Source organism: Malus sylvestris, chromosome 16 (assembly GCF_916048215.2).
Source record: "Malus sylvestris chromosome 16, drMalSylv7.2, whole genome shotgun sequence".
NCBI lineage: Eukaryota > Viridiplantae > Streptophyta > Magnoliopsida > Rosales > Rosaceae > Malus > Malus sylvestris.
Genome location: NC_062275.1, coordinates 8,767,207 through 8,780,955, shown reverse-complemented (window position 1 = coordinate 8,780,955; position 13,749 = coordinate 8,767,207). Strand labels below are relative to the sequence as shown.

The 13,749-nt window shown below is 36.7% G+C and overlaps 2 protein-coding genes across 2 annotated transcripts; one reads left to right on the top strand and one right to left on the bottom strand.

Annotated features, from left to right (window-relative positions):
- Window positions 1-52: 52 nt before the first annotated feature.
- LOC126606506 (protein CURLY FLAG LEAF 1-like) lies at window positions 53-1,928 on the bottom strand. The gene is made up of 2 exons (XM_050273894.1): window positions 1,476-1,928; window positions 53-808 (listed from the first exon to the last, which is right to left on the bottom strand). Exons 1-2 carry the CDS (start codon window positions 1,761-1,763, stop codon window positions 461-463), a joined length of 636 nt encoding a protein of 211 aa, XP_050129851.1. The 5' UTR covers window positions 1,764-1,928; the 3' UTR covers window positions 53-460.
- A 9,133-nt stretch (window positions 1,929-11,061) lies between these two features.
- On the top strand, window positions 11,062-12,344 carry LOC126609028 (GSH-induced LITAF domain protein-like). Its single transcript, XM_050277047.1, has 3 exons — window positions 11,062-11,427; window positions 11,557-11,683; window positions 12,043-12,344. The coding sequence occupies exons 1-3, from the start codon at window positions 11,234-11,236 to the stop codon at window positions 12,124-12,126; spliced, it is 405 nt and encodes a 134-aa protein (XP_050133004.1). The 5' UTR covers window positions 11,062-11,233; the 3' UTR covers window positions 12,127-12,344.
- Window positions 12,345-13,749: the final 1,405 nt, after the last annotated feature.

Here is a 13,749-nt window from a genome sequence, read left to right as displayed (position 1 = left end):
ATTTAACGAATAAATCGGATAAAAAAATATAGAAAAATGAGAAGATAAACACAAAATAAAAGAGAGATCATCATGGATTCATCATTTTCATGGAACAAAAGAGAAGGAAACCTACACGTCGCAATCAATACCAACTATTGTACCATTGACCTTGTTGGTGGTGCTATGCTGGCACTGTAGGGCTCCTCTCTTCCTCCACTTCCCATGGCCTCCCTCAATATTCCAAAATAATTAACAAGAAAAATAAAATAAAAATAAATAAAGGAGCTAAGCAATCAACAAATTAAACTACCAAATTACTAAATACTAAAAACTAAAATCCCATTTGTGATTTGTCTGTAGTTTCATATTCTCAGAGCACAAAAGGGTTTGTTCTAAGTGAAAAAAGCCAAAACATGATTAAAAACAAATTAAAATTAACTAAGAAACTAAGAAGAAAATGAATGTGAGCGAGTGGTGATCATGGGGAGCCATTTTCGGATCGATCGAAGTGGAGAAGTTGACCGGAGCATTTGGGGCAGTCCTCGAGCTGTTTCGGGACCATGAAATACATGAGACAGGCTTTGCAGCCAGCCACTACCAACACATTATTATTATTGTTGTTGCTGTTGAGATTCTCTACCGGCTGCTGGTGCTGCTCGTATCTGCACGAAGATGGCGACGACTCGGTCGAAGACTCTTCGCTGTCATACGAGCTGTTTTCATCTTCTTCCGAGTAGTAGAAATCTCCACTGTACTCTCCTCCTGTCTTTGGATCTTCTTTCGCCTTCATCCCGTTCCTCCAGTTTATGTAGTATATCTCCCCACTCTGCAAATAATTAATCAACTTTTATATTAAAAACAAACGCCCGAGAACTATAAGTTTTATATAAAAACGCTTCAAGAAGACAATTATTTTCTTTGAAGGAATTAATTCACAATATGTAAATTTTATTTCGAAAACGACTACATGTGATTGAACCCATATTCCTTTTTTCTTGTTTGCGACAATGCAATTATTCAAACAGAAAAAGGTTTTGCCTTTACTCTTCGAAGCAAAGGTACCAACTAAAACTAACCAGGATAGGAAAATCTGACAAAGGATTAAACACAGAAAAGTAAAAAGTTTATATCTTTTTATTGCTGCAGCAATAGATGGTCAAACCCAGTAAAGCTTTTCTCTTTTTCCTGTCGCCTAAAGTAAAAGTTTGATACCATTTATTCTATTTTTGGTATGAAAAGTTCATGATTCTGAGATTTTATAACAAAGGGCATGGAGCATTAAATGCAAAAATTAACGAAATTACAGAGAGCATAAAGCATTAAATACAACAAGGAATTTCATTTAAGGAGTTGCAAGATCTGCTGTGTTTACTGCATTTATTGAAGCTTCAAATTAAATGGAAAAAAAAATACTAACTAATTAATGGATTGTGTTTTTTCCAACAATCAACGGGGAAAAAGAGAGAAATTAAAATTTAAACGAAAAAACCAACCTTCAAATCGAGGCATTGTTCCCAATGGTATGGAAGGGAGACATGGGAGTTGAGCTCTAAAGCGGCGTCTGAGGTTGATGAGGTTGAAGACGATGACCTGCCCTGCATCCCCGTGGCGGCCAATACCCCGTCGGTGACGCTCGAGCCTTGTCCTTCGCCGTCGGCTGTGACGCTGCCGCCGCCGCTGTTGCTGTGGTTGTGGTGGTGGTGGTTGTGGTTGTTTAGGGAGCAATTTTGGAGAGACCTCTCCAGAGAAGCGGCGATCGTCTCCATGTTTGGAGCTGTCATTTGACTCGGCAACAAAATCCCAGGATATGATTGCAAAAATGAGCTTCAACAATCAAAACAAAATCACCGGTCACAAACAAGAGAGAGAGAGAGAGAGAGAGAGATTAGGTGTGATTTTGGAAAGGGAAATATAACAGGGTGAAGGTGGGCAGTCACAAACAGATGGATGAGTTGGGTATAATGATGGAGCTCACGCCCTGTAAATGCGCGTGGGAATTTGTTAGGGAGTTCCAGGTGGGACCCGGCTAGAGAACTTCGTTTTACAGTGTTTGAGATATTTCAACGAAACAAGAAGACTTATATGACACGCGTGGACGGTAATTTTCCGTGCCATATAAAAGCTTATGAAATTTTTTGTTAAATTCTTTGTTTTATTGGCATGACGCTGTGTGCCCATGTAATTGTAATTGTTAACGTGTAAAATTTTAGTTAGACGGCACTGATTACAATATATTAAACTAATGAGTGATTTCTATATACAATAAATGACCGATTAGATTGGAGTAAGAAATGATAGAAAACTGACCTTCATAAAACTCTCACCACCATGGCAATTGTGTTATGGCAATCAAGCTCACAGTAACTGATTTGTATATATAGAAATCAAAACTCACATAAACGACTATGGAAAAATCTTATGAAAAGAAGTGCTTGTTCAATAAACAATCTCAAACTTGCATGTGGTCTAATATTTTAGTGGATAAAATGTTGAGTTTCTATGTGTCTCGTGTTCGAAACTTCCCTTCCATACTTAATGAATTAGCTTCAAACCCTCCCCATGCTCCTTAAGAATAGTAAACCTTTTTTTTTTCTAAAGAAAAAACAATCTCAAACGAGGCTTTAATTTTGAGAAATCGGCCAAAATACTCACGTTTTATTAACCTCCTCAATCAAACAAACTCAAAACCCCAAAATTTAACCCTATATACGGTACCAAATTGATTATTTTTTATTGAAATTAACAAATAGCGAGTATTTTAGTCAATTCATCTTTAATTTTCTCACTGATCGCTTTCTTGGTTGAAAATCTCACATCCACAAGCAAGCGAGCCGTGTGATTATTTAGTCTTGCGTAATTAATATAATTGAAAAAGCTAATGAGTAAAGCTGACGGAATTATCTCGGGAGGCTTAATTAAATTAAGAAAAGCAAAGACGACCAAGTAAAAACGCAATTACCGAAACTGGATGCCGGAACTTTGTTTTAACAATTAAACAGTATATGTTTTTCTCCGCTGCAAGCGGAAAGAAGAAAAAAAAAGGAAGAAGAAGAAGGTGGGGTTTTGAAACGGTGGGGCGTGGCTCTGGCAGCCCGTCCGACCACGCGCGGACCGCCCATATATTTTAACAAAATCATTCACCTACCATCGAGCTACGCAATTGTTAAAAGACCAGTCGCAATTAAATATCAATATATATTTTACTCGCATTTATATAAATTAGAGACTAAGTAACGTATATAAGTAGAGAAAATGATATATTTTTTTGTGTTTTTTTAATTTAGCTTATGACATATAAGTATCCGCTTAAAAACGGAACACTTTAAGAAATTTCTCATATCGAACAACGTTATTATAATAATTCGGTCGCAATAAGTATTAAACTCACACAAATATATATATTTTTCTCACTTTTTATATGATTTAAAGACTAACAGGTAATTGACCCAAAAAAAAACAAGTTGACTATTAAGAAATATATTATTCATGTGAATGTTAGGACGAGGCCATGAATTAGACTTAATAAATCATTTTATGTATAATGTATTCATGAGTCATGACATATGCCAGCGATTGAAGTCTAATATATCCTAGTTGCCTTAGAGCAATTCCGTGGGTGTCTCGTCTCACAGGAGGTTTATTCAATCGAGATTTTAAAACATTTTAATTCTTTTAATGAATTTACGTGTATTCAACAGGAGTTTAAGTAATTCTCTAAAATTCAATTAGGATTTTAAGATAGTTTATTAAAATTCTTAGATATCTGGGTGTATTCAATTAGGATCTTAAAAAAGTTTATAACATTCCAGGTGTATTCAATTAGAATTTGATTTTAAAGAATTTGAAAAAGTTGAGGAATTAGAGATAATTTGAGAGAGTTCGAGGAAATTGAATCAGAATTTTGCATGAAATCCCAACAACTCAATTAAATTCCATAGAAATTCATGGATTTATAAATTGAATACACACCCTGAAGTTTGTAAAGTTTATGAATTTAAGTTGAATACACACCCTGAAGTTTGTAAAGTTTATGAATTTAAAGTCAAAACATAGTATTTAGATTTATTATTCATGACTATTACAGCCAAACCATGAAATCCTTCATGAATAAAAAAGCAAAAGCACTATCCTGTTTCAGAAACAAGTTTAGGGGGAGAGGATGTTACCCTATTTCAAAGTTAGGAAATACCACAAGTTTTTTTCGGACTAATAAAGAGGGTCCCAATCCTTTTTTTATTTTTTATTTTTTATATTTACAGTTCGCCCACCAAATAAAGGTTACTGACACCAGAACTCAAACCTAGACGTTACAGTCGAACCTAGGCATATGGTGTTCAATTAATCAAGGATTATAAACAGTAAATATCATAAGTTCAGGAGTGTAGGACCACATATATTACTTGAGAATTGATAGTCAAATTACTCTAAATTTCCAACTCTTAAAGTTAGTATTTATTTTAAGTGTAACGTGAGGGAGACCACATATTTATAATACAATAGTGTACCTTGCAAATGATTGATCTATTATTAGTTAATCAGATAAATTCATTAATTGACGTGTCAAGTATACATTACTTACCACATAAAATGAGACACCAATGTGGTACAAAAATATAATTTCTCCACCGTTTTTCTATTTTTAATGGAATATAAAGTTAAGATTCAAATATCAACTCTTCTTTTAATATAATACAAAAATGTAGTTTCTTTAACATTTTTAAAAAGAGAATGTTAACAGTTTATTATTTTATTTCAAGACAAATTATTTAATAAACTCTTAGAAAATTTGATGAGAAGGTGACATAGTGGACACAAACAAAAGGACGAGTTCGCATATAAGTAAGAGATCAGAGGACAGAGCGAATGTATTGGGGGAGCTGCAAGCCTGTTCCTCTATATAAGTTATAACTAAGCTAATATTAATAAATGAACACTGCTTAATATTATAATTTAGCAATATTCTTTTGTACTTGTTCACGTGTAAGTGAGAGGTTTAGGTTTGATTTTTGTTAAAGACGAGTTTGAACCACATTATTGCTAGCCTATTGTGAGGCTAAACCCACCCCGTAAATAATATTGTTTGTTAAAAAAAAAATATTAATAAATAAATAAATATAGTTAAAACTGATTAAATATGTATACATGGATTATGTTTAGAAGTAATTTCTGCACATCATTGTTTTATATTTATACTCTGTTTATTTGTTTTTATAATTTAAAACTGATTAAATATGTATCGTTTGGTATGCAGACGGGACGAGACGGAATGGAATGGGATGGGACAGAACGAGACAGAACAGAGAGGGAGCAAAGATGCCCTCGAATGGAAACAAGGAGGAATAAGAAGGAGACGAACATGTTATAATTTTGTGTTCCATGAATGTGGAACGAGTCATTTCAGGGGATGAGGCGGAACAAAAATTCACCCAAAATTAATCATGTGGAACAGCGCGTTCCACCCGTTTTAGGCGAACCAAACGTGGGACGGAACGTTTCATCCCATTTCGTTCCGTCCCGTCCTACGTACTAAACGGTACCTCAGAGAAAATTAATGTGTAAACATTATTATTTTCATCATGTATGGTTTTGGAAGAAAGGTAGCAATATTACTGGTGCAAGATAGCGATTAGGGTTTTCTGTTGATGTATATGCTAGTTCACGAGATGGCTCATGAGGCTCATGGGTTTTTGGGGGGCCGTTGGGAATATTGCAAGGTAGGTCTGGTCACTCACTGGTGGGAACTTCGACACCCAATGTCACTCGGACTTTTCCTCTTTGAGGAATCTATTCCCTCAACTTTTACCAGTCCTCCCTCCTCCTCCTGTCTCTGACACCATCTCAGCAGCAGCAGTTCACCCCCATCTCTCTCTCTCTCTCTCCATTAATATTCCCTCTGCTGCTGCGACAAGCGAAGGAGTCCTTGGGATGTTCCACTGCTTTTGTTTTTGTATGCAGATTCAGAAATCCATCACGGATATCATCGCAATCCATTTTTCAAATTCATCCTTTAAAAAAAATCTACATAATTCATTTCAAATTTCTCTGAACAAGAAGATGAACATATCTTCACAGTTTTCGTGATAAAACGCGTCAAATTGAAGAAAAATTCATAACCCTAAAAAAATAAAAAAAATAAAAAAAACAGCTCCATCTGAATTGGACAAAACAAACAATATACATACACATATACACAATAACTATTATTTCAAACTCATTGAAACAACTGAGTGTCAATTGTCATACTGCATCTGCATGTGGTACGTACGTATATGGTCAAACATGGTTTGGTTGTGTTGACCATGTGAAAACTTTAGCAAGACAACGGCTAAATATGTACAACACATGCAGTCCCTCTCTGCTGCAACATCACATGATTTTAATATGGTAAGCGCAACTAGTTAATTGAGTGAAAAAAAAGTTATCAATTAAGGTTAATTGCGATGAAAGCTAAAGGAAGATTATAGAATAATGATGGTATGTTTTATTGAGATTTCCAATTCATTCTCTGCACATATAGCGATGAGTTTTATTTTTTATTTATTTTTATCATGGTTATTTGAGGGTGAAGGGAACATGCCCTAGTGCTAGTGGCCTTGGCCCATGGGCGTGCCCCCTCGCTGCTGCTGCTGCTTCTTCTGGTGTTGGTGGGTGCGCACGCACCATACTGTTTTTTTTTTTTTTTTTAATACATATTGTGGAACAAACCTTGTTTTATTGGAAGGGAAGCTCCATAAAGCTTCTTGCACGGCACCTAAACTGCTCTTCTCTATAAATATGCTTTCTTAATCAATTTACATCTGACTACATTTGTATTATTATGGATTATTTTTAGTCCTTTGGCGGGTTTAGGGATTGTGGTTGAATCCAACGTTGAGAAACTATATTTACAATAGAAAACATCAACAAATAATAAAAGGATAAGCTAGAGAGACGATATTTATGTGTATCACATCACATTTTATCACATTTTTTTTTTATAAAACTAGGACTCACCAAATCCCATGCATCACTTTCTTGTAGTTATGCTCTCCTAAGATCCTCAAAATTAGGACATGTGAGGATCAAATGCATATTAGCCATAAGATTATAATAGTTTAGATCCAAAGACTTAAAATATTTGACAACTTAATAAAACAAAGAGTAAATTGTAGCAATGGTCCCTCAATTTTAATTAAATTGGAGCAATGGTCCTTCAACTAAAAATCTATTACCATTAGTCCCATCAACTTATCAAAATGTGTAGCAATGTCATTTTCATCAATTTCGTCAAAATTTTGTCAAAATAAGTTATGTTGGAATAACCATTTATATAATTAGGGTCCCTCAACTCATCAAAGTGTAATTATGGTCCTTTTTGTCAACTACGTCAAAAATTTTATCAAAACGAGTTATGTTGGAAGGACCATTGCTACAATTGGGTTAAAGTTAAGGGACAATTTCTCCAGTTGAATTAAAGTTGAGGGACTAATGGTAATAGATTTTTAGTTGAGGGATCATAGCTGCACGTTTTGATGAGTTGAGAGACTAATGGTAATGAATTTTTAGTTGAGGGATCATTGCTCCAATTGTGTTAAAGTTAAAGGACCATAGCTACAATTTACTCTAAAACAAAACCAATTTAAAATCCATGAACCATTAGAAAACTCTTTTTTTTTTTTGTGTTGCTTTATTAACTGTCAAATATTTAAGCCTTTGGATCTAAAGTAATATAATCTTATGGCTAATAAGCATTTAGTTCTTACTGATCCATTGACAGATGATCTCTTTACTGCACGTTTTGTGGATTCTCATTTCGATGAGACTAGTCTTCTCGTCGTTAGAGGGAGATAAGAATGCTATCGTTCCTAAAGAATACCCCAAATTGTCGTGGATTACCCCTTACTATGTCTCATTTAGATCTTGGAACTACCTAGTTTGAAATTTAAGTACGTCGTATTCTAGATCTATAAAGCATTGCTCAAAGCATACCAGATACTTTTACCGATTTAACAAAGGTGACGAGATCATAATACCTGCTGCAAATGCACCTACAAGGATAAACATACCAACGTACACCGTAATATTGCGCATGAAGGATGAGCTGTTCAGGAATGGAGGTTGACCCAGCTGTTACATGGCCAGGGACATTGGTGGCTAGTCAATCATATGCTCATACCCTGAAGTGTGGCAGACCAGTTGCTTCAAATGATTCATAACCCTAAAAGAGGAAATGGGCACAAAGTAATGAGCCAAATGTGGATCCGACCATCATTTACTCAACTATTTTACGCATGACGTTATACTAAATTACGAAGGTTTTGGAGCCCAAAGTTCTATACCTGAGTACAATTGGTGCTTTATTGTACTTACCTTAGTGCACTAGACTGGATATCTCATTCGCTGTTAATCTTTTGCCAATATATAACAACACGCAGACACTGTACTGGTGTTAAAGACATCTTCCACTACCTTAAAGGTACGACATATTGGGCTTGTTCTACCTATACAAATCCTCAAGATGAACTGCCGCCCCCACGGTCATCTGGTTGATTCTCGCCTTGTTGGTTATGTTATTGTTGACCCTAGAAACTACAAAGCCTACGTGGCGCGCAGGCCGAGTAATTAATAAGCTAACTACGTCCTTCGGTGAATGCGGGGCGTGCCAACTCGTCGGCCGAGCTCAGCCAAGGAGTAAATTTGTTGATGTTGCGTTGGGTGCACGGCTGACTTCTGCGTCTTGCGATTGCGGCCGAGAAAGGAACACGTCTCGGCCTCTTGGGCTCTCGAACCTGAAGACAAGGTTACTATTCTTACGAAGTTCAATATCAAATTCGGCTTTCAATGTGCCGAATGTAATAACTGTAACACCCCACTTTGCCGAGAAGACTGATGAGATGACCTCGACCAATAAGGGTTTAGAAACCCTTCTCGACCGAGACTTGGATAGGTAATCAACCGTTCTCGCCGCAGTGCTGTTGATGCCAACGGAAGATACTGCAAGACCGATCGATTCTACGGTGACAGAGCTATCTATGCCGACTTAAGATATCACCGGTTGCTTCCATAGTGCTGTTGATGCCAACGGAAGATGTGTCAGCGAAAAAGGAAAAAGAAAAATCACAAGTTGTGAGAGTTTGCGCAGGGCAATTTTGTATTGATTTGCAGGGCGCTCTTTCCGTTGCTGAATGTCTTGTATTTATAGTAGCAGAACGCTAGGATTGTCGTCGTGAGTTACGAAAAATAATGGGAATATTCTGCATGATCCCGTAACCTTAGAAACCAACCGAGAATAAACTTCTCGAATTATCCCAAATGGATCATGTGGCCTTGATGATTCCCTTATTTCCATGTTTATCTAAAGTAACCTTTCGTCCAAATGGTTGGCCCTCCAAGATCAAAGCCTCATTTTGACTTTTCAAACTCTGTCAAAAGTCTAGCCTATCTAGACTTCTTGCCTTATCATAACTCTCCCAACATCAGTAGCATTTATCCCACGCATGCATGCCTTATCATCTGGTACCTTAAAGACCATCTTCCATGGCATCCAAGACTTGCACGGCACCAATCAATCACCCATTTAATTTGCACGCAGACCGTTGCTTAACCAGATATTGCACCCCATTTATCTTATAAAAACAATTCTTTACTAAAAGATAATTATTATAATAAAACCATAATAATATCTTTTAATAACAAAATTATCTTCATCTTTCCATCCAACGGTGTAAAGTTATGTTCACTCAACGGCCTTGATTGCACGGACCGACGATGTAAATTCGGGTCCAAACAGTTATGTAGGTTACTTATCTAACTCTCATAAGCCACACCCTTAAACGGGTTATGTCTTTGCCATTAGAGAGACTGTAATATCTTGGAGGTCCATCAAGCAGGCCTTAGTTGCAACTTCTTCAAACCATGCTGAGATTCTTGCCCTGTATGAAGCTACTCATGAACGCTTCTGTATGAGGGCAGTATTGGAACATATTTGAAACACCTGAGGTCTTTCTTTAGTCGTTGACATTCCTACAACGATTTATGAGACAACGTAACATGTATTGACCAGATTAAGAATTGATACATTAAATGAGACAACACCAGGCGCATTGCATCGAAATTCTTCTTCTCACATCAGCAACAAAAGCATTAAAACATTGAAATCAAGCAAATCCGTTCATAGGACAACCTTGCTACTCTCTTGACGAAGTCATAACCAAAGTCTACTTTTTAAAAGCTCGTCCAAGGAAATTGTGTACTTAAATTATCTGATATGAATTGATGTAGTTCTCATTTTTGGAAGTTTTGTCAAAAATATCCAGAAGTATATTTACTCAATCTTAATGTACTTTTTTTTCCTACAATTAGAATGATTTTTCCAACTAGGTTTGCTACCTAATTAGGTTTTAACAAAGCACCCATCTTGGGGTGGTTAGACCCTTGTGACGTGTCCTACTTTCATCCTTTAGACATTTAGTTTTGACATTATGCATGCTTCTCACATTTCTCCTTAGTTTATAGGTTCTACTCCCATATCGGGTTTTACCATAGCAAGATTTTGTGAGTTTCACTACCAATGCATCCTTTTGTTAATTTGAGACTCACATTCGCCCGTTGTGCCTACGACTTCATCAACTGAACTTACTTATCACTGAAGACCTAATGCGACAATTTATTTGAGTGTTTACACATTAAGGGAGAGTGTTGCTGTCCTAATTAGGTTAGGAATGTAATTGTGTAATCCTAATGTGATTCTATGATATCGTTCAGATAGTGTCATGATTTTGTTGTAATACCTAAAAGGTAAGCGATTTACAGGCACAATGGAGGTAAGATAATACATATCTCAGAATTCACCAAATTCTCTTTCTCTCCTTGCCAGCACCTGTTTCTCCCTCTCTATAAGTTCTCAGTTAAATAGGCTTACAACAACTAATAAGTAAATCAAAGAATGTGGTTCAAGATGATTAAGGGATGTGATAGAGAGGCAATTAATGCAAGAAAACTTGGAAAGTTCATTGTTGGGGGGTTTGGGCCGTGGTTTTGATTAGTCATTACTCTCTCTACAAGATATACGAGTCAATGGATCCCATTGATAGATAGAGCCCAAGGACATTCTAGTCACCACAAGAAAACGAAATTTCCATCTACTCATCACAGCTTTCCCTCGAATCGCTTCTCTTGTAAGATCACCCAATTTCGATTCCAATCACCAGGCCAGACCACTCACAAGATCGCGGGATTTCATCGCACTCATAAGTCACGAACAAAGGCAGAGATGTCGAAGGTGGACGAACCGGTGATGGGAGTTCCAGTCTACACGGTGCAGAATCCGTACCAGGCCGGAATGATCCCGCCAAACGCCGTCTACGGCGACCCCAAGGGCGTCCCTCTCCACCAGACCTTTTACAGAGACACTCCCGCTCCCTTCAACTGCGCTTACTGTGGCGATACCGGACTCACCCAAATCAGGTAAATAACAAAATTTGATCCTTTTGGGCAATTGGGATTTTGGGTTTGATTTTGTTGTTCTTGATTATTCAAAGTTTGAAACTTGAGATATGTTTGATTGATATTTATTGGTGTTGAATGAATCGACAGATCAAAGCCGAGTATGGCATCTGTGGTGGCTTGTATGATGCCTATGATGCTTGGATGTTGCTTTCTTATGCCTTCCTGTGACTGCCTCTGGCATAAGTATCATTACTGTCCAAGTTGCCATGAGAAGGTAAGACGACTCTCTGTATTCAGGACACATTTGGGGATAATTCGGTAGCAATCACGTTTGCTAGACGTGCTTTTATTAGAAACATGTTAGATTTTTTACTCAGAAGGACTTCTGCTTTTATTAGAAACACGTCGAAATTTTTATTGAATGTTCAAGTGCTTTCTGGAAAGGTTCAAGTGCTTTCTGGAAGAGTGCGGTGCTTCTTCTGAAAACACTTCTATGACCCATAAGCACTTTCAATTTTTCTACCAAACACGGTTGAAAACCCTCCTATGAGTGCTTTGTGCTGTGCACTCTCAAATTTTTTAAGTTGCTTCTTCTCATTTTTGCTTAGAAATTCGACATGGGTTGTATTGTAGGTTGCTGATTTTGAGAAGTCGGATATTTGCATTGTTGCGGATCCTCCACACTGGACAGAGCACAGCTTTGCACTGCCTGCATGATGATCTGTGTTTCACACTTTGTATGCGACTTCTTTGAACCCCGTATACCTTTAAAGATGTGTTAGTAGATAAATATAGTTTTAAGATGCTGCATTGAACTACCATTTGGCTATGGCATCTATATGGAGTTTGGAAAAATGGTGGCTTGGCTGCATAATAATGCAGTTTGACTGTAATTTTTAAATATGTGCAAGCTTTTAATAAAATGCTTTTGCTAATTTTGTACGTGCATGCTATTGTGTTGCAAATGTTTTTATGGGAGTTGTGAGTTGTTTGAGGGACATGCTAGGTTCATCAATAAGGTTCCGAACCAGTCCTCTGAGGTCTAGTGTTTGGGATCTAGTTCTCGGCAGGGTTATGTTGCATTTCTTATTCAACCACGGCGGTGCTAATTTTTGAAATGGTTAGGAACAATAGGAATGTTTGAAAGTAGCATTCCTTGAAATTGGGATGCTGGATTTAGATTGCAATCATGATGAGCACTGGTTAGTTCACATTAGATGCAATTGGGATGCTGGATTATGTGAATCTTCCTGCCTCTTTCTGATGATTACAACTGCAGTATAAGCTATATTATCAAATTGTGCAGTACCTTGTGCCAAAATTTTCTCAATTATCAAAACAGATGTCTTGTTATGGCGTGAGATTGGAATGTGCATCAGTTGTGATTCAAGTTGCTATCATTGGAACATGCTTTTCATATGTTCATCGGAAAACCGCATGAGAAAAGGGATTGCACTTGCAGACTTGCAGTGTAGGTGCTTAAACCAAAGGAAATGTTTGTATTAGCTTAGGGTTTGGGCCTTGCTCCGGTATCTCAAATCTCAAATCGACAATGTCACGTGTGAAAGTAACCCTAAAACGAAGAATGATGTGAAAGTTGAGAAGTTGGGTAGGACTAGAGAGTTTTGAGTCCCAGTTACTGAAAACCGTGGGAATTCTCTATCTTACTAATTTTCTTAACTTTTACACAAATGATATTGGAAGGGCGCAAATCAAACTCAGGACTTGGAGTGCAAGAATGAATGATCTTACCTAATTGAGTTACAAGCATCTTGCATAAGTTCTTAATACTCAAAGCTTATTTGTTTATATTTATGGGAACTTTAACGAAAAGCTCATAATACTGTTCATTTTAACGAAAAACCACATTTTTACACTAAAAAGTCAATCCTTGTACTATTTACTTTACATTTTATATTGTTCTTATTGTTAAAACTCAAAGTTTTCAAACTATTTTCATTAATTTTCCTTATATTTATCTCAAACCGAAATTTTTGAAATCGAAGAGTTCTCTGAGACCAGACGAACGCTAGCCCATGGGCGTTGTTGAAGGCCCTTGACATCTTATGATGGAGTTCTAATGGACTTTCATAAACTTCATGTGAATTTTTAGTCAATTTCTTCAAAATTGCAAGGGGAGAGACTGAATTTGTTACAGCCTACAATACATCATGAAATCCTCTATATTCACCAAAACACGATTTTTTAAAATCTTTTAAAATCAAACTTTGATTGATACACATGATGAACTTGAATCCTTTAGTATTATGATTGTTTACACCTTGAACTTGCATAAACTAGTTTGAGAGTTGAGCAAATTAAGTAGGTTTTCTGGTAGGG